The sequence below is a fragment of the Ceratotherium simum genome, chromosome 19, assembly GCF_057802395.1.
Source record: "Ceratotherium simum simum isolate JZ-2026a chromosome 19, ASM5780239v1, whole genome shotgun sequence".
Lineage (NCBI taxonomy): Eukaryota > Metazoa > Chordata > Mammalia > Perissodactyla > Rhinocerotidae > Ceratotherium > Ceratotherium simum.
This window is the reverse complement of record NC_141918.1, coordinates 10,896,592-10,918,097: the sequence shown is the minus strand read 5'-3', so window position 1 is coordinate 10,918,097 and position 21,506 is coordinate 10,896,592. Positions and strand designations below refer to the sequence as shown.

Here is a 21,506-nt window from a genome sequence, read left to right as displayed (position 1 = left end):
GGGATAAAGTGTCACAGAACACAAGAATAGTGGTGATCATAAGTGCAAAGAATTTGCTTTTTCATGTTCCATATGTGAAATGTGCCCATTGTTCAATATTGAATAATTGGGGGAAATAGAGTTGTCTCAGGTCTGAGATGACTCAAGAAAAAGACCGTTGACATCCTTGCCTTTGAACCACTCCAGAACAGGGGCATTAGGGAACTGGGTCACGAGCAATTAGTTGAGACATAAAAGTGGCTTCCTTTTGCTTGCCTGCTCAAGAATCATTTTCACATAATTGATAGTGAGACAATGGAGGCTTCGTTTCCAAAAGAGAGGAGAGCTGATCAAGAAATACTAATTGCCTATAACTACATCAAACTCACTGGGACCCAAGAGAATTTTGTTTTAAAAATACCACTCAACAAATCATATATCTGATAAAGGGTTAATATCCGAAATACATAAAGAACCCATACAACTCAATAGCAAAACTTCCCCAACAATCCAATTAAAAAATGGGCAGGGGCTGGCCCGGTGGCATAGCGGTTAAGTTGTCGCGTTCAGCTTCGGCGGCCCAGAGTTCGTAGGTTTGAATCCTGGGCATGGACCTACACACCGTTCATTAAGCCATGCTGAGGTGGTATCCCACATAGAAGAACTAGAAGGGCCTACAACTAGGATATACAGCTATGTACTGGGGCTTTGGGGAGAAAAAAGAAACAGGAAGAATGGCAACAGATGTTAACTCAGGGCCAATCTTCCTCAAAAAAAAAAAAAAAAAACATGGGCAGAGGATCTGAATAGATGTGTTTCCAAAGAAGATATACAGATGGCCAACAGCCACATGAAAAGATGCTCAGCATCACTAATCATCAGGGAAATGCAAATCAAAACCACAATGAGGTATCACCTCACACTTGTTAGAAGGGCTATCATTGAAAAGACAGGGAATAGCAAGTATTGGCAGGATGTGGAGAAAAGGGAACCCTTGTGCATTGTTGGTGGGAATGTAAATTGGTGCAGCCAATATGGAAAACAGTATGGAGGTTCCTCAAAAAATTAAAAGTAGAACTACCATATGATCCGGCTATTCCACATCTGGCTATTTATCCGAAGAAGACGAAAACACTAATTCAAAAAGATATATGCACCCCCATGTTCACTGCAGCATTATTTAAGCCAAGGTATGGAAAGAACCTAAGTGTCCATCGATGGATGAATAGATAAAGAAGATCTGGCGTATATATACAGCGGAATACTCTTCAGCCATAAAAAAGATGCTGTCATGCCACTTGTGACAACACGGATGGACCTTGAGGGTGTTACGCTAAATGAAATAAGTCAGACAAAGACAAATACTGTATGATTTCACTCATATGTGGGATATAAACAAACACATCTATAAGGAGAGATAGATTGGTGGTTACCAGAGGGGAAGGGGAACGGGGTATGGGGAAGGCTAAAGGAGTAATGGAGCACATATGTATGGTGATGGATGGAGACTAGACTTTTGGTGGTGAACATGATGCAATTTATACAGAAGCTGAAATATAATGATGTACACCTGAAATTTACACAATGTTATAAACCAATGTGACCTCAATAAAATAATTTTTAAAAATATGGTGTATATATGTATATATATATGCCATGGAATACTATTCAGCCTTAAAAAAGAATGAAATCTTGCTATTTGCATTTGCGACAATATGGATGGACCTCGAGAGCATTATGCTAAGTGAAATAAGTCAGAGAAGATGAATACCGTATGATCTCACTTATATGTGGAATTAAAAAACAACAACAAAAACCAAGCTCATAGATAGAACAGATTGGTGTTTGCCGGAGGTAGGGGGTGGGAGGTGGGCAAAATGGGTGAAGGAGGTCAAAAGGTACAAACTTCCAGTTATAAAATAAATAAGTCCTGGGGATGTAACGTACGGCATGGTGACTATAGTTAATAATACTGGATTGCATATTTGAAAGTGTCTACGAGAGAGTAGATCTTAAAAGTTCTCATTACAAGAAAAAATTTTTTTATAACTATATTTTTATAACTTTTTTTATAACTGTGGTAACAGATGTTAACTAGACTTATTGTGGTGATTATTTCACAATATATACATATAGCAAATCATTCTGCTGTATACCTGAAACTAACATAATGTTATATGTCAATTATACCTCAATCAAAAAATATATATATCACTCTAATACTTAAAAAAGAACTCTTTTCTCTGCAGTGGTTCTCACCCACGGGTATACGTTAGAATCACTGGAAGAGACTCTGCCCCAACCCAGTTAAATTAGAATCTCTTAAAAGTTGGGGCCAAGGTATTGGTATTTAATTAAAAATGCTCCCCAAGTGATTGTACTGTATAGCCAGGGTTGAGAACCCTAAGGCTGAGGCTTCCTCAGCCTTCTGTGTGAGTTCTTTCTCTCCAACACCCATCAGTCTGGGCTCAGCTGATGCACAGCCATCAGCCTCTTTGTCTCATGTGGGGCTCAAGAGGATACCTTTTTTTGTTGTTTGTTTTGGTGAGGAAGATTAGCCCTGAGCTAACATCTGTTGCCAATCTTTTTGCTGAGGAAGATTGGCCCTGGGCTAACATCTGTGCCCATCTTCCTCTACTATATATGTGGGACGCCTGCCACAGCATGGCTTGATAAGCAGTGCATAGGTCCGCACCTGGGATCTGAGCCTGTGAACCCTGCTCTGCTGAAGCAGAGCACGCGAACTTAACCACTACGCCACCAGGCCGGCCCCAAGAGGGCATGTTTTTAAGCCTGCTCTTCCATCTTCTATCGTGGAACGGACAGAAGTAGCCAGCACCTTTCTTCCCTGGAAGGGCTGCCTCCTTTGCCCTGGCTCTGCCCTCTGCCCGCCTTGGAATAAGCAGCTAAGATGGCAGGTCCACTATGGTAAGGCTGAGGAGGAACCTGGCTGAGCTCCTTCCTGGAGATGCAGAGCAGCTGTGCCTGTGTCTTGTAAGTAGCCTGGTTTCTGCTCTGGAGAAGAGGAAGGGGTAGTGTATTCTGTCAGTGGACTTTACGCCCATGAGGTGTTTCTCACTTGCACTTTTTTTGAGGCTGGGGTATAATGACCCTCAATCCTGCTGAAAATGTCAACTGGGGTCAAGTGTGGTTCTTCCCATGATTTGCTCCTCCAACCCACTGTGCTGAAAGGGGGGGTGCATATCCCATCCACTCCTGCCTGACCTATTCACGCTAAAAGCTTCCTCAAGAAAGTTTAGATGATTTAATGTGATGGTTTTCCATGTCCAACCTAAAGTTCTAGAGGTGTGGTTCTTCTGTAAGTGCAAAACTCATTTATATTTCACAATTTAAATAGCTATTTATATGTACCTAGAGTTTTAAAACATTTTTATTTAAAACGGTTTTTACCCTGGGCTTTGATGGAGGGCTATGTGTGCTAGGGAAGGGCGGGGCACATAGTTCCCAGTGCTGTGCTGCTGTTTTCCAGCAAACAAAGCAGGAGGGAGTTGGCAACCTAGCAGCAGGATCTGGTTTCTAGCTTTGCCCTCCTGGCATTGTGAGTAACTCCCCTCCTCAGACCAGTTCTGTTGCTCTTGAGTTCCTTTTGGGCAGGGAGAGGAAGGGACACGTGTGCTTACCAGAGTCATGTTTTAACACTTCGTCCTTTATCATCTGGAATCCGTCTCCACCATTGACAAGGAAGTTCGGGAGGATCACCTTATAGACCTTATCCATTCTGAGAGGCTCGTAACTGGGCACTCTACACTGGGTGCAAAGAACATCTAACTTGACCACTCTGTCCCCGGGTTTTCGGGAAAGATCATACACCACGTGAATTCCTAGAAAAGAAATGAGTCTTATGTTTTCACTGGAATCCAAAGGGAAATTTCTGTTTTCTATGAAAGGGATGTTGCCCCGAATCTGGAATTGGGGCACTAGGCTTGGTTTTCTTTTAGTTTGAGCTTGAGTGAAATTTCAGCAAGAGAGTTGAGGTGACACTGCAACTACCCTTTCTTGGTTAGGTTTATCCTTGTGTCCTTCTGGGAGGTCTGAGAACCACTGGGGGGAGAACTGGCTCTGGCCCAGGATGGGCAAGGTGTGACTCTGCAGGGAGAAGCCACATTTTCTTAAAATCCTGAATGAGCTGGTCCAGCAACACTGCTCTGTGGGCTTTGCAAAATGAGAAATAGAAAAGAGGTGCAGCACATTTGTTAAAGCTTTGAAGACTACTAAATGGTAATAATTTGGGTTTGGGTGACTTTGACAAAACAGACAGCTACCCAGCACTGTGCTGGAGCATCAACACACTGCTGTTCCCTCCACTCTTCCCTGGAAAAATGCAGAATGCTTGGGTTACCCACAGGCAGCAGGCTGGGGCCCCACCACCTTCTGCAGCCCCTCATCCCCATAGTGGGGTGTTCTACAGAGGGAAGACTAGACAGCAATCACGCCCATCAAGTGGGGCCCATCATCCACAGTCAAAAGATGAGGCCAAAATATGGTGTCAGAGTCAAATAAGCTTATTAATATTAATTTAGAGATTAATTCATTGGACTGTGGAATTAATTATTGAAAAAAGCATTTCCAAAGTCCTTGGCAATTTGTGAAGCATTTATTTTCATTCAATTTTCACTGGAATCTGTGAGATGAGCACAGCAGGTTTTCTCACAGCACTCAGAGAGGTTGAAAACTTGCCCCAGGTCACAGTGGAACCAGAACCAGGTGTTCCAATGCATCTATGCAGCAGGCTGCCCCTCCCAGAAATCATCCTTGTTAATACTGATTGGACACTGCACTCCTTTGAACCTCTGTACGGTTCCAGGCAATTATGACTAGAACAGAGGAGGAATTTTTTTTTTTTTTTTTTTTTTACAAACAATACTGAATGTTTAAACTACTAAGATTTTAACAGAAACTAGACCTTAAGGCAGCTGACCTGCTTAGGGTTTGTAGGGCCAGTTTCTGCAGAGGGTCCATCTAATGTCCAAGTCAGACTTGGCAAATACTGCTCATTGCCAGGGCCTTGGGGCTTTGACCCTGACCTAATCTCAGGGGTCTGGGAGTCCCTGACCACTGGAAGACTATGCACTGTTGTTGGGTGGGGGAAAACCCAACCAAGCCTGGCCAGGGAGGTCCTGGTGAGTGGGGAGCTGAGCCAACCAGCAGGACATCCCACCTCATCTTGGAGGGTGACTTACCGCCCACCTGCAGGAACTCTCCAGTGGACTGGCCGTAGCGGTGCACACTGTGCTCAAAGGCCTTCTTTAGGGTGGAGCCTTTTAGTTGGACCAGGTCAAAGGTGCCTCCAAAGGGCATCACAGCAGCCAGGTTCTCCCAGGTAATCGTGCCTGAGGGTAGTCACAGATGAGGCAAGAAAGAAAACAGCTTGAGAACAAGCTTACCCCAAGACTAGTTTCCCTTAGGACTGGCGGAGGAAGTCAGGAGACGGGGCCTTTGGGGGCTATAAGGACAGCATCAGCTGTGTCTAAGTGGTTCCTGACACTTAGGGAGGGAATGGATTCGCGAGCCCTTCAGCTGTGCCCTCCAGCAATGGGCAAGATGGTGGGACCTTCTAAATGGCTGTGGCTTCAGAGTTACCTGTGCTCTGCCCTGGATTTCCTGGCTTGAGGCTGAATTAAGCATTGCTCAGTTCCACCAGAGAGGCAGTGTGTCCCTGCCGCCTGTCCCATTTGACGATGAGACGAGCTTGGGCGTACACTGAGACTGACTGGTATTGGCAATGTGTCAGCGGAGACCGTAAAAATGTCTTGAGTATCTGTCTAGTTGGGTTGTTTTTCCATATGATATAATCCTGGATATCTATAAATGCACCAAAAGAATTCAATCCAGTGGAATGTTTTTTTCAGCACAGAAGATTGGCAATTTTGCCTTTCTCTTTCTAGATATCAAGGTGGAGGCTGTCAATATTTTGCATAAATCAGCAACGGTTTAGCTTTGTGAGTCAGATGTTTAGGTAAGCTTGGGTTCCACTAACCCTGGTGCTGCGCCTGTGTGTGCATACATACGAGAACACACCAGCGTGTGTGTGCCCTTCGGGGAGGCACTGACGTGAATGGCAGTTAACACATTGAAGGGACTGACATTGTGATATGTGGCTGGCAGTAGAGATGAGCTGAGGCTGCCCATGGTCAGAGGGAGAACACGCTGAGCCAAGGACCCTGAGCCCAGGAAGCATACCATTGTTCCGCTCGTCAATGGGCGACCGAATGCCACCTCCGTTTAAAATGCACATGGACACATGGTTCCAGGACACTTCATCCGAGTGTCTAAGGTTGTTGTTAATCTGCAACAACAGATTAATCCAGATTAAATTATAAACAGATTGAATTCAGTAGCATGAATTTACATTAGTTATGCTGGGTCTTCTTCCTTAGGATCACTTCCAGGAATCTGGATAGCTCTACCGAGGAAATAAAGCTGCTTCCCCCTGCTCCTGTGTTCCCAGAGATTTCTCAAGTATAATTAGTCAGAATGAGTTTTATGCTCTGAGAAGCAAAAGTAAGATATTGTGACCAGTCCTATGTCAGACCTTTAGAAGCAAGGAGCTCTGAGCCCCCTCTCCTAAGACCACTGTACTCTCAGGCCGGTGGGCCTTAGCACAGCCAGCTCTTGTGGTGTCAGGACGGGGCCTCCGTGCAGACTGGCCTCCTCCAGGGCAAGCCCACACTTGCACCTCAGGGCAGGACCCAAAAGCCTGTCAACTCCAGACCTCAGGTCAACAAGAACCCTGGCCTCCACATCTGGATCCCAGGCCAGTTCCCAAGTTGGCAATTTTGGAGGTACAGAGACAACCTCCTAAAACTGGAGAGAATCAGTTTCATTCTTACTTTTCTTTTACAAAATATATATTTAGTTACAAGAAATAAAATGAATACATTCTCATTTGAAAAAAAATAGTGCAAAAGCAAAAGTTTTCTTACACTGGTCCCAGCCTCTAAACAGAGAGGTAAGCACTGCTAACAGCCTGGAGTGTTTCCTTCCAGACGTTTCTCTAAACATTCACATACTAGCTTCTCTTTAGCTACTTCTCTTGCACTGACTGCATGATGCTGAGGAGCCAGCATTGGTCTCACCTTGGAAAGCGTGGATGTTGTCATCTACCTGACAGACATTTGTTGAGTGTGCCTATATCCCAGGCACTGGGCACTGAGCACAAAGAAATGGCCCCTCTGGTGTGGGCTTTGAGCCCATGGGAGTGGTGGGTCTGACCTGGGAGACCTTGGCTCAGCATGGCTCCTGGGGGGCTGCCAGGGCCAGTCTGCCTGCAGACAGGTGGACAGAGGGGTGCTTTCCATGGGTGATCTTGCTGCGCCACAGGACTTATTATTGTCATTATAACTGCATGTTGTCACTCTCCGCTTGTGAAGGAGGTTCCAGTCACACAAGGCCTAGTTCTCTGGATCCAAGAGGACACATCAGTGAAACAATCAGGCCAAGTTAGGCCCAAGCAGACGTGTTTCATCTACTATGTCTATATCTTCAGAGTAGGAGAGTTTGTGTATTCAGATCATCTTACAAAAGGAAAGCAACACCCGAAATTCAGACATCCAAGATGAACACCTTAAAATAAAGGCTTAGTTCTTGTTAAGCAAAAAAGTGAAGGTCAGCTGGTCTGGTTCAGGCTCCTTCCCAAGGTAGTCAGTATGAATCCACGCCAAGCTTTTCTCTGGGCACTAATTTTCTAAAATCCTCAGTTTTATATCAAGTTGTCCGTCCTTGCATCCTTCCTCCCTCTCCCCTTCTCCCTTTCCTCCCTCCCTAGGCATAGGCCGTGCATTGCTGAGGACCACTCACCATAGCATCACAAATCAGGTTGCCCATGTTGCATTCCTTAAAGCGGCATGATTGAGTGGTGCCGTCCAGATAGACAAGTGTTCTCCCCAATTCCTGGGTAGAATAATTTTCTAATTTTATCCGCCATTGGTTAATGTCTGCTTTTATGCTTGGATCTAAAAGAAAGCAAAAAAAAAAAGAAAGAAAAAAAAGCCTGCAGTGAAGGCAGACCTCACATTGGCCTAAATTTTGGAGAAGAAATCAAACATCATTCAGCCTACCTGTTGTGAATATACATTTCTTTACCATATTTGTGTACATTTTGGTTTTGACTGTGAAATTTCCTTAGCAACCTCTATTCTGTTTCTTGGTGATAAGACCTGGAATGGATCTTAACTTAAAGGCGTGCTGAGTATCCTAACATCATGACATCTGTACGAGTGCCTCTGGCCCACCTGGGATAGCACTGGTGGTGGTGGGGAGCTGAAAGGCCCAAGGACAGGCATAAAGGGCCTGCTGAGGTTCTCTGCCTGTGTGGTCCCTCCCTCTGGCTATTCAGAGGCCTGTGTTGTGACCACAGGCTCTCCAGGGCACTGTGGACCTCGCTGCCCATACTTCCCTGATCTGACCATGGTAAGCAGTAAAGGGCAGGTGAGAGAGAAGCGTAGATGTCTGCTCATGTTCATACTATATAAAAATCAATGACAAAAATGTATTTTTACTCTGAGTCCCAGAGCAAAAGGTAGGACAGACACTCCCTCTGATAAATGAAGAAACTGAAGCCCACTGAGACTGGGCAACTTGCCCTAGGCGCACTGCTCCTGGTGGCGGGGCCAGGATGGAGCCCTGCTCCACCCAGTTTGAACCCCTTTGCTTCAGTCATGAACCCTCTGGACATGAGCTGAGGTGGCTTTCCCATGGCAGGGGAAAGCCTGAAAAGGCACAGAAGCAGTGACACAGTGTCTGATGCTGACAGGACTTGGAGAAGCAAATGGGGATTTGGGGCATTTGGATGTGTTTTAAATGTTATGCATGAAGAGGGTCAACTCAAGGAAGAAGCTCCGTTCTTCAGAAGTATTATAGGCTTGTCCTGAAACACTAACCGAAAAAAAAAAAAAAAAAAGATGGGGGGTGGGAATCCAGCCATCTAATTTTTGGATTGGTAGACCATTGCCCTGAATCTCACGTACCTTCAGGAATGCTGCTGTTGAGAAGAATGGGATTTCCATGTGAAGTGATGACATTTCCTTTTCCATCAAACTCAACCTTCAGATAGCCTAGGTATTTGCCAAAAGCATAGGCCTGGACCACAGGAACCTCTCGTCCATCATCGGAGATGACTATGAATGGGTATTTCCCAGCGGGCACCTCTTTGGAAGGTGGATTGCCTAAAATAAAAGAGCCGAAGCTGATCAAGTCAGCCCTTGTACATGGCTGGGTGCAGGCCACTGGCCACTGGCCAGATGACAGTGAGTTTGAATTGATGACTTGCCAGCTGCTGCTCTACATAGCTGGTCTTTCAGAGCCCTGCTTGGGCATCTGCCCATTTCCGAATGCCCTTTTGGCACACGAATCCTTCCATTCTCAAGTCAGCAGGCATTTGCTAAGCTCTTCCTAAATCCAGCGCCCTGTGCCTGGTGCCGTGGGGGACATGCAGATGCACTACTGCTAAGATTATCCTGTCTCCGTCCTGACCCTGGGTCCACTCTCACTAGCCAGGTGGAAGGGCCAAGCCACTTCACTTCACTGTACTTCAGTTTCCTCACCTGTAAAATGGGCGAAGTCACAATTCCTATTTCACAGGGCTGTTGAGAGGATCAGATGTCTAAACTCCCTAGTGTAGTGCCTGGCGCACAGTAGATACTCAGTAAATGTATATTTCTTTCCCTTATGAGGTGATGGTAACCTCTAGAAACTCGACACACACACTCCAGAGCTCAGAATCTTTAATGGAAGATGAGCAGAAATGACAAAGTGCTGTGCTCAGGTTTTGCTGCTCAATTCTCAGGTGCCTTTTGGAAGAGCCACATTCACCCTGGCGACCGACCAGCACGCACACTACCCGCCCCAGCCAGACCTCACACTGGCCAAGTCCTGTTGGCTTCTGTCTCACAGGGGACCCCTGGGGAGAGTGTGGGAGCCACTCACCCAGAGGCTGATAGGCCCACCCCACCACCACCTCCTGGACACCCGCCTGCATGAGGGTGGCCAGCCCGGCCACACGCAGCATGGGCCCTGGCCTCCCACCACTCGGCACGCTTCAGATCTGCACCTGCTCCCCTCCTTCGGGTGCCCTGCAGTTCATAGCTTACCTCCAGAGACGATGACTTAGTGCGGGCTGTTTTGAATCAGAGACTATAGAGCAGATCCTCTTGACCCATTACTGCTTCTATCATCTCCCTCCCCACACTCATGACCAGTCCTTCCTATCAGACATTTACAAAGGGCCTAGGGACTTCGGCACGTGCTGGCTACTCCCATGAACCGTCATGAGAGTCGGCCAAGAGCCAGGCCCTGGGCTACATCTCGTTTAACCCTCCAAGCATCCTATGAGGCAGGTCCTATTATTATCCCCACTTTACAGACGAGAAGACTGATTGTCACAGGCAGTGTGCCCCAGGTCACACAGCTAGTATGTGCCAGAGAGTGGGTTGAAAAGCAGGGCTGTGAGACACTGGAGCTTATGTCCTCTCCACTACCCCACAGCCCACAATGTGCTAGTCTCCTGAAGCTGCAACAGCTGGTTGCCAAAGGCCACTTCCCAAATCAAATGCAAGCCCAGGGGCTGCTCCTTTGTGCCCCATGCTGTTTCTAATACAAGCTGGGGTGAATGTTCTGAAAAGCCCACTTCTGCTCTGCTCCTATGCCAAGAGCAGCCCCCTTCCAGCTCCATGACCACACAGCAGAAGTGTGCAAACACCAACACTTCACAAGCAGGAAAGAGCTGTTGCCAACCTTAACTTCCCATTTTCTTGCTCCCTCTGGGAAAAAAAGTCTTGGAACTTTATTTTTACAAAAGCACTGACTAGAGATCCAGTGCAGGCGTTGTCCTATCTTCATTTGCCGCGTACAGCCTCATAGGCGACGGGCGGATGTTGGCTATGACAGTCGCAGATGATCTGATGCATTGCAGAACAGCAGGGAAGGTTAATATTCTCATCATCCCCATTCCGTTCTGTGCTGGTCCTCGTTTGGGCAAGCCTGGAGACTGGTCTTTACTTCAGGGGACCAGGGAGTGTGGTAGCCCCCTCCCTCCTTCTCAGCTGGCGAAACGTAGGGAAGGTGGTTCCTCCTAGGAGCCAGGAGAAGCTGGGGAGGTGCAGTTCCCAATATGTCCATAAGGTGGCGCAGAGCAGCCCGTTCAGGAGGGAAAGGTATTAAATCTGTTTCAGAAAAGGCGGAGTCTGGCAGTTTTCCTGGAAACCCAAGAGACAGGAAAGCCTGACTTTTTTTAGCCTTTATTTTTCCACCTTCCATAGACATATCCAAACTTTGTAAACAGAATGTAAAAGTCAGGAATCCACCCATTCGGTCAAATGCCACATCAGATCAGCTTGCACTCTACAAACAGGAGCCACCCCCCAGCTCCCGTGACAGGGACACGCTCCAGTTCTGAAAGGCCTTGCTGTTCCTTCTGTTAGAACAAAAGACGTGTCATTTGCATCTTAAACGGACTTAGGAACAAGGAAGATGCTTCCCATGTGGCTGAGGCAATAGCTGGTCTAGTTTGAGTAATGTCCACCTCTCCACAGCTGAGTCCTCTCTGCTCCCCTCAACTCGGCAACCCCAGAAACCACTGGCAGAGAAAGCAATCCAGGCTTCACATTTTCCACACCAAATTCCATCTATTCAGCCAAAGATGCTCATGCCCAAAATATTCTCTCCACGCGGAGCCACACATTTGTCTTTAGAAACCCAACTTGTCATCTTGGCGAGAGAGCAATTATTCACCAGAACTCTATTCTAGCCTTCTACCAAATAATCTGGGAACCAAACCTGGAGAAGCCGTGGAGCTGTGGGCTCACATTTAGAGTTGGTGAACGGGGCATTTCCTAACGCAGTGCCGGTGCCTCCGGAAACCTAACGGGTCCTGCCCTGGGAGCCCTGGCTGTGCAGCCCCTTGGGAATGTGATGGTTCCAGTGCGGCCTAGGCACTTGCCCTCCAGTGGCCAGAAGGGGCCGAGAGGGGGGATCACGTGGTGACAGAGGTGCCAGGGAGCAGGCCTTTGACCTGGTTTTCAGTTGGCTGAATGAGTTATAGAATGTTTTAAGGCAGTCCATGCTATGATTTTAATGTATATGGGAACCAGTATAAGAATTTCCCAACTTTCTACAAAAGGACTGGATAAAAATAATTGGTAATTAGCATATTGCACATCATTACTTCTAAGGGACTTGAGTCTCTCTTTTAAATTACTTGGAAGTGTTCGCTTCCACCAGACACTGCTTTTATCCGTCTACGTCAGGACAGGTCCTCAGGCAGGCAGTCTTGGTCACCGTGATCCAATCTCGTGCCTGGGCTACTGCGACTGCCTCCTAACTGGTCTCTGTATGTCTCTTCTTTGCCTCTTTCTAATCCAGTCTCCACACAGCAGCCTGAGTGATCTTTCTAGAACATAAATATGATCATGGACTCCCTGGTTTAAAATATTTCCTACTGGCCTTAGGAAAAACACTACGAGTTCTGACGTGACTCTCATAACCCATCAGACCCACATGATGTGGCCCTTTCTTCTCTTGCCAGCTTCATCCATACCATCTGCCCTACACCTCGGCAATCGTAGCCTCTCTCATCCTGAGACAACAGCCACCCCCAGAGCCTTCAAATGTGGGGTAAGACCTGGAGCCAGAGGCCTACATGCAAATCAGTTACATCTTTTAGCTTCAGTTTATTCATCTGTGAAAGGGAGACAATAACAATACCTGCCTCACAGGGTTGTTGAGAGGATTAAAGAAGTTAGTGCAGCAAGTGGAGCCAGCTCAGGAAAACGCTCAAGAAAGATCAGCCGTAAACAGTTACCAGGTGAACGCCTGGACGTCGGTCTGATCTCAGCCCGAGGTCGGTTCCGCAGGAGACCATCTCTGATGACGATGCCCCAGTCTTGGTTAGGTCCTCCTATATGTGCTCTCACAGCATCTTGTACTTCTCCGTTCATAACACACTTTGTAATTATATAGAATATGATTGACTTATTTGCATACTTAAAAAAAAATCAAGATCCCTTTCTAGACTGTAAGTTCTGTGCGAGCAAGGCTGCTGTGTCTCCAGGTCTGCCCAGCACATAGAAGGTACTCGATAAATGACTGTTGAATGACTAAGCTCAAGTAGTTTAGCCAGCACGTTTGCCTGGATCAGACAGGATTTTTGTGCTTTCCCTGTGGTGCAGTCCATATGCAGAGGGGAGCAATGCCTGGGTGCCCACCCCTTCCCCCAACTCCCCTCAATTCAATTTCCTCAACCGATGAGCTGGGTGGGGCTCGTAAAGCTAACCAGAGCTGGGAGTCAAGAGAATGGGGTTTGGGTGCTAGCTCAGTTTCAGTCTGGTTTCCTGACCTCAGGAGAGACATTTACCTCCTGGGGCCTAAATTTATTTCCTAAATTTGTAAAATAAGAGATTTGATTAGTGGTTTAAACCAGAAGAGGTTTAACTTTTCTTTTTAAAGCAATGAGCATCTTTTGCACACAGGAAATCAGGGCAGTGCGAGCCATAAAGCAGGCTGCTCAGGCAGTGCAGGTTGAGGTGGGCTGGGGCTGGAGTCCAGTTTTAGAGCCCCTGCCTCATCAGGGCACAGTGTGGAGACCACTGGCCGAGATGCCCTCCATGCCCAGGCAGTCACGCCAGTTGCCATGTCCCCTGCCTCTGGTACAGGAGCAGCCTTGACAGAGAGCTCTCTCCTGGCTTCACAGCACAGTCAAGAGGCGGTTCACGACCAAAGAGGCAAGTCACGGTCCCTCAGCCATCTCCGTACCCAACCGTGATGCACCAGTTGTCATGTCTCCTTTAGGGAACTCAAGGGGCCACGCAGTATTCTCCATATCCAGACTGTGTCCCTTTGTTTTGCACATGCTTTGATTTACTGCTCAAATTCTTGTTCTTGAACATTCAGTGATGACTGGGAGGTCCAAAAGAGATTATACATCTTCAAGTAGTTCCCAGAGTGGGTACAAAACCCTCATGAAATCCAATCCGGGCTGTCTGCCTGTACCCAGTCCTGACAGATTGGGCAAATAAGGGAGCCTTGTGGGGTGGGAGCAGGCTCACCACACATTCATTCACTCACTCAACAAACATTTTCAGAGCTCCAACAAGTGCCCAGTGTTCTGGATCTCCACTGGCCCACGGGGCTGGGCCTCAGGTCCTTGCTTCATCTTTATGAGGCCAGGAGAGGCTGCTCAATGGAGACAGAGCAGGGGAAGGAGTGATACCCCCAGCTGTCCGTCACCCTCTTCTCTCCACACAGGATCTGGCCATCCCCATGGCTAAGGATCCTTCCAGATACCAGACTTCCCATTCCCTTTTTACATTATAGAACAGGGTTTTATATAACAACTGAGAAAAATGTCATAATCACACAGCCATCCTCGGGTTCTATCCCTACAGCCTATTAAAATGCAGAGTCCAGAGGAAAGGGATGGAGAGAGAGGTTGATTGTCACCTTAACATGCCCTGTAGTCCGATTTACTAACAGTGCTCCTTTCAGAAAGAATAACTTTATTTCTTGAGATTAAAAAGAGGTACACATGACCATAAATTGATGTAAACCTAATATATTTTTAGGGAAAATCAGCATTTAGGTGGAGAAGGCATTACCAGAGTGGTTACGTACACTGGAAATGCTGTGTGTTGTATTCAGTGGGGGCTCTTCATGGCTGATTCCCACAAATCATTCATTTCAATCTCGCTGGTGAGCAATGGACATGGAGCACACAATTTAAATAAACTTATTATCTAAGAGACCCTGGAGATCATCTGGCATGGAAGAACAAAGCTCCACTTCCAAACTGCAATGGAGCTGTCATGAATTCACAACCGTATGTGTTTCTAGGCCTGGGGGAAATTCATCAACTGAGGACAAGAGAACTGAGTGAGACACAGCCAGGCTGCTTGGGAGAAAGCACTGCATTCCTGGTTTCTTATCTTTAAACGTAAGAAGATAAATTTGGTTATTTGTGTATTTAACTCAGATTCTCAAATTGAGTATATATCTTTTTTTAATTAAGAAAAAAATATAATAGGGGCCAGCCCTGTGGCTTAGTGGTTAAGTTTGGTGCACGCCACTTCAGCGGCCTGGGTTCATGGGTTGGGATCCTGGGTGTGGACCTGCACTATTCGTCAGCCACCCTGTGGCAGTGACCCACATACAAAATAGAGGAAGATTGGCACAGATGTTAGCTCAGGGCTAATCTTCCTCAAGCAAAAAAAAAAACGAGGAAGATTGCCAATGGATGTTAGCTCAGGGCAAATCTTCCTCAAACGAACAAAAAAAAAGAGGAAGATTGGCAACAGATGTTGGCTTGGGACGGATCTTCCTCAGCAAAAAAAAAAAAAAAAAAAAAATTTATAATAGTTCAAGTTGTTAAAGTAACCAGATTAGGCCCCAGATGGAGTCGCTCATGCTAAGCCCCATGTCAGCAAACCAAAACTTAACTATGTTTCTATGCTCAGCTCTCTCAGAAAAGGCAGGCCTCGGTGAGCCTGCAGCCCGCCAGGGAGCACCTGCCTGCTCAGCTTGTTACCTGACCTGCCTCTAAGACTTCCCGTTGCTCCAGAAGGAAAGTAAGCCTGCTTTAACCAACCAGCAATGCCCAGTGTAAACTCCTTATTCCTTCTCGCTTTGCTCTAGAAAACTTTCTGGCCTGTACAGCTCTTCAGAGGTCCTTTCTCTGAGAGATGGGATGCTGCCCGATGCATGAGGCACTGAATAAAAGCCTGCTAGACCAGTAAATTGTCTGTGGAGAAGTTGCTTTTAACAAAGTTTAGGATTAATGGTTAAGTTTATAAGGTTTAGAGAGTTTTAAAAAAAATTTTTAATAAAAGTACAACTAGCATGACAGAATATTTGGTGAATGGCGAAGAAAAAGATTACTTGTAGTCCCACCACCCTATGGCAATGACCAATGTAATTTCTGTGAATTTAACAAATATATATGTATGGCTAGCAATGAGGGGGAAATGGGTGGCAGAATACATTTTAGGGAGAAACCACTTTCTGTTTCGTAAAACACCTTGGAGAGGACAAAGGTCCAAGAGGGCGAGGAGGAGAGCAGGCTCACCCTAATGTCAGTGAAGTGTCCCCCTCCTTTCCTCTTCTCTGAGGTGAGGCGAGGCAGACCTGTCTGGGAGGACGGGCTCCCTGACACAGACTGGGGGTTGGGGGTGCAGGCCGACAGCGCTTAATTATTTAAATTTAAAAATAGGAGAAATTCTGAGTTTCAGGGGTACTTGGGTGAAGCGGGTGGAGACAGGAGTAAAGAAAAGAACCTCAAAGTGGAAGATGGGCGGAGACTGGGAGGATGGGTGGGCTGAGAAGGAAAAGTCAACCAGTGAAACGTGCCCTGTGCTCCGGGGGTGGCCGTGGTGGAGGCCTTTGACGACAGGGGTTCACTCCAGGGTCCAGGCTGTGCTGGGCAGTGGCAAGCTCCCCTGGGGTGACTCTGTGGCAAACTTGGAGGGAAACTGCCTTGTATGGATGGAGTTTGGGGAGATGAAGAAGGAAGGTCAGTTTTCCATATCTGGGTCTTTGTTGCATGGATAGAAAAGAATGGTTTGAAAGAGGCAAGACCAGAGGTGCCTGAGAATTCAACAAAAGTAAAAATTAGGATCAAGGGGACCAGGACAAATATAGATTCTCCAAGGAATTATCCGATTTTGGGAGGAGGGCTTGAGAAGAGCCTCAGTGTTCCCTGAATTTTGTGGGATAAAGAACCTTTTAATTTTTTAAAGGGAGGAGGGACCCATAAATTAGCTTGAGGATTTGTGATTCTCAGGTGATTACAGTGTGGATAATAAATTTTTATACAGTTGTAAAAAATTTTTTTTGTATCCTTCCCTTTTTCATTTAATATTATATGTGTTTTGCCATGTTGGAGAATATTAGAGAACTGACATATTTGTTTTGGACCTACTTTCTCTAAGGCCTAGTTCTCTGTTCATATATTACCTCATTTTTTAAATCCCTATGACACTCTCTGAGGTAGTCATATTACTGTAACCATTTTTAAAAATAAAAAGCTAAAGCCCAGAGAGATTAAGTAACTTGTCTCAGGTCAGACAGCCAGTAGTGACCAACCCCAGGAGGCAACTGGGTCTGTCAGAGTCCAAAGCCCTTTCCACAACCCCACGCTGCTTCCCAGTGAGGGTGGGAGAGATGAGATCCTTCTCGGAAGACCATCAAGAAGCATAATTAAGGCAACATGAACTGTAGCCCCAGGAAGAGATGTCGCCTTGTGGTGGGAGTGGGTTCAAGACTTCACAATGGTTGGCCATCAGCAACTCAACCTGCCAAGTGACCCTAACCGTATTTTACGGTTGTTCTTTTTAGATTTGGAGTTTGGATACTCCCACTTCATCTTGGAAAGCAGTTTCATGAGATGTAGCTAAAACTGATCAGTGTCATGTGGCTGCAAAGACTGCTAACCAGAAGGCTCTGGCTTTGCTCCGTGAAGGAAGCTGGTGCTGAGGCTGGGGTATGGCTAAAAGTTGACTGAAAGGTCCCCAGTGAGTGACCACTGGAACAAGTCTGTCCCTGTGCCAAGGATAGCATCTTTCAAGCTACTGGCCACACCTCTGCCCTTTGGCTGATTCTCTCAGCTCACGTAATAAACCATAGGCATCAGCTTCCTTACTGATGCCCAGGAGAAAGGTTCTTTGTTGGAGTGTTTCCGTGTCCTGTGGATTTGGAAAATAATAAGACTGTTTTCTTGTTCTAAAAGGCAAGATTATCTAAACTACAAGAGTGAAAATTAATGCAGAGATGAACAATGATCACAAACAACAACAGTCTTTTGCCTTCCCTCCCACATTCTAGTCAAGCAGGGACGGTCCATCCCTTCACACTGCGCACCTGGCACTGGCTGCAGCGTGAAGAATAACCTTTTCCAGTCTGTCTTATCTACAATGACATCGTGAACTCCATTTGTTTTGAGAATGAAATTCTGTAGCCATTAAAATCATTTATGTTCTCTAATATATGAAAGAATTTGAATTTCAAAGTCATTTCTGCCTAAATCCAGAAGCAATGAAAATTAGGTATTTAAAAAAACTGACCAAATAAAGGAATCTTAATTTTAAAGGAGCTGCACCTGTTAATATTCATTCAACAATTCTGGGCACCTGCCTTCCATGTGTCAGCCACAGACTCCGTCAAGAGTCCCTAATGGACACTTCCAGGCTAACAAGGAGAGAGAAGTGAAGCCTGCTGGACTGGCAGGGAAAGAGGAGTTCACGAGACTGAGAGTTCAATAAGGTTGAAGGCCAGCTCTCAAAGGAATAAGGGAGGAGAAGGCTTTAAGGCTAGGAGGCTGTGACGAGGGAGGTAGATATTGGGGTTTCAGAGATGGAGTAATTCTGGATGATGACACAGTCTCAGCCTGTGGCCCCAGAAGTGAAGTTGCTGAAATGGAGTGGAGGTGACAGTCATGAATTGAGAAGATCAAAGGACTCTGAACTTTGGGTATTGGATGAGCCATCCATGTGGACGCTCAGGAGCTGGATGGAAGCAGGAGCTGGAGTGGAGAGGAGGACAGGAAGTGGCACGCTCAGTTCTGGGTGATGCTGGGGAGTGGCTTGGAGGCCATTAGCTGACAGTGATAAGGAGGGGACAGGGTGGGATTGCCAGCAGGTATGAGCCTCAAAGAAGTTAGAGTATATTTAAACTCACTGCAGTAACCTAAGGAAGTTATAAGGTGTTCTATGCATGGATGACTTGCTAGGGAACAGGATATTAGAATGGAAGGGGGCAGAGACTTAACACTTTTAACCCCGTTACTCTGCAGATATAGAAACTGATGTTTACACTCACCCAAGGCCACAGCTAGCCAGACTGACTTGCACAATCCAAAATTCAGTTACAATAGGGGGAGGCCAACAGAGAGACAGCATTCTAGGAGTCTGTCTGCCTACATGGGTCGCACAGAGGACAGAGCCCCCTGGCCTACCTGCTGCCACTTTCAACCTGCCCGCACTTGACTACTTTTTTCTCCAAAGGTAACAGCATGGACCAGTTCAAGACTCTAGGATTTAATTTCTTTAGAGAAGTAATTTGAAAACTAGCTCTCATCTCTGCAGCTTTATCATTCTGTAAGCCTGGTCAGGGGGAAGTCCTCTCAGACTCTTCAGTCCGACGTGAGAACGGTCAGGCCTTACGAGGTTATCTGCGTGTGTGCATGGTAGTCAAAAGAACCTGGAATGATGTTTAACATTTGGAGAGGAGCAGTTCCTGTACTGTTTTTGTCACACCTCATTTAAAGCCAAGTTTTTAAAAATATGGGCCAGCTACAATACAATGAAATTAATAGGTGGTAACCAGCATTTAAAAAAATTAAATAATAGAACAGAAAATATCAGGTGCAATCCAGATGCTCTGTGACATTTTCTTTCGTGTGTGTGTGTGTGTGTGTGTGTGTGTGTGTGCTGAAATGATTCTCAGCAAGACTTAAAATTCCAAGGGATGCATTATTTTTAACTATATTTTTATTAACTAATAATATTTAACTTTAACTTAACTTTATGCTAATTCACTTCAAACAATTCAGTGGAGGTTTTTTTGTTTTTTTTTTTAAGGCTGGGAAAATTTATTTAAACAAGCAAATAAGCCTCATCCCCTATTATGTCCCGGAACTACCTTTGTTAAGCTCATTCCTCAAAATGATGAGTATCAGGATTAAATATTTTCATGAGAACAAGTTTAATCTTGGCAAGCAATCATGAAATGTGAAATAAAAGACTAAGACTTTTATTTCAGTTGTTTCAGACTGTAATAATCTACTTCAAGATTTATGGATAAGCAAATTATAATTTTTATCTCTACATCTTTCTTTCATCTAGTCATTCATCATTAACTAAATTCATGTGCTTAGCAAAAGGCACATACTGTTTTGCAGGAACAAAGTGACAGGAATGAAAGGACAGTTTGGCTGCAGAATTAATGGAAAGGTTGCAGAACAAGTGGGAAGCCAGGCATAGTCGCCGAAGCTTTTCAGGCCCCTCAGGGCACACTGATTGATGGCCACGCACCAAGGCTGTGGATGACCGACTGGTGCCTTAAGACGGCATCCATCAGAACGGTGTCAAGGCGAGCCATGAGGAACACGGGACGGCGGCAGCACCCGAATGGAGGGGTGGGATGCTGGGATTGTTCATGCACTGTTCTGGTCATGCCTCCGCTAAAGCTGAGTTCTTCAAAATATGGGCGAACTACAATATGAGGAAATTATGTAACAGGTGGTAACTGGCACTTAAAAAAAATCAAACAGTAGAACAGAAAATATCAGGGTGCGTTCCAAGTGTTTTGTGAAAGTTTTCTTTCAGTTTGTGTGTGTGTTTTTGAGTGTGTGTGGGTCCTCCTGTACAATGCCTTTCTTATTATGGAGCACAGTCAAAAAAGTGTGCAACCACTACTCTTAAGGATGAGGGGGTGGAGGCAGATATGTGCAGTTATAAAATGTTTCCACATACCCATCTGACCTAATCTTCACAACAATGTGACACTTGGAGCAGTATCATCCCCCCCTGAAGCGAAGCTAACAGGTTCAGAGAGGGTGAGTGACCTGCTCAAGGTCTTCCAAGTGAATCAGGAATGAGGACTTCTGACCCAATATTGCTTTTCTTTCTTTTCTTTTTATAATTTGTGTCGCTTTTTCTGATTGCAAAGGCAACATGCGTTCATTATTTGAAAATACTCGAAAGTGCTAAGAAGAAAGTAAAAGTTACCTGTGTGCTCTTCTTAGTGACAACCCCTTTTAACATTTTTGGGTATTTCTTACTGTTTGGGGTATGGTATTTTTTATTTTTGCTTTTATAAAGATAGGATCACCTTAGATAGCCCATACAGAGACGGGCGAAGCAGCAACCTCTTCAATGGGAGGGCTGTTCCCCACCAAAGCCTTCCTCCCCGCTGCTCATCAAGTCAGTTACTAGCCAGGCCCCCTCCTCTTCTTCCTTTTCCTGAAAATACTTCAAAGCTCCTCACGGTAGTGGTGGGGGGCATGGTGGGACAGACTCACTGAGCCAGTCTCAAAAATTTGGGGACATTATAGGTTCAAAATACAAAAAAAAGGTTTTCTAACTAAAAATACTTAACACCAAGGAAAGAGAGAGAGAGAGAGGGAGGAAGGGAGGGAGGAATGGAGAGAAGGGGGAGGAGGTAGAGGGAAGGGGGAAGGAGGGAGGAGGGAGGGAGGGTGGGAGGGAGAGAGTGTTATCTAGACATCCTGGCTGGTCTAATCCTTTTGAACAGTCACCTGTATAGAGAAACGTGTTCGAGTGTCCTCCCACCACGACGTCCACGCCCCTCACTTTCTGAGCGATGAGTTTATCCATTTCAAAGCCAGAGTGTCCCAGTGCAATAATTTTGTTCACGTTTAGAGTTTTCAGCTTATCTACTTCAGGCTGTAGTGCAGTGATTTCATCTTCAAATATTAAATTCCTTCCTGAGAAGCAAAAATAAAATAGACATTTATTAACAATAACTTTTATTATATTGATTATTATACATACTAACATGCCAAG

General features: G+C 45.7%; 1 protein-coding gene across 2 annotated transcripts in view; it reads right to left on the bottom strand.

The window, feature by feature from the left end:
* The window catches only part of NT5E (5'-nucleotidase ecto), a 55,155-nt gene that overhangs the window by 4,375 nt on the left and 29,274 nt on the right, over positions 1–21,506 (bottom strand). For both annotated transcript variants that reach the window (XM_087443843.1, XM_004422084.3), the window contains 6 exons: positions 21,239–21,427; positions 8,967–9,164; positions 7,798–7,952; positions 6,181–6,286; positions 5,181–5,330; positions 3,621–3,821 (listed from right to left, as the gene is read on the bottom strand). In XM_087443843.1, the coding sequence (XP_087299969.1) occupies positions 3,621–3,821; positions 5,181–5,330; positions 6,181–6,286; positions 7,798–7,952; positions 8,967–9,164; positions 21,239–21,427 (999 nt within the window). The remainder of the gene's footprint in view (positions 1–3,620; positions 3,822–5,180; positions 5,331–6,180; positions 6,287–7,797; positions 7,953–8,966; positions 9,165–21,238; positions 21,428–21,506) is intronic.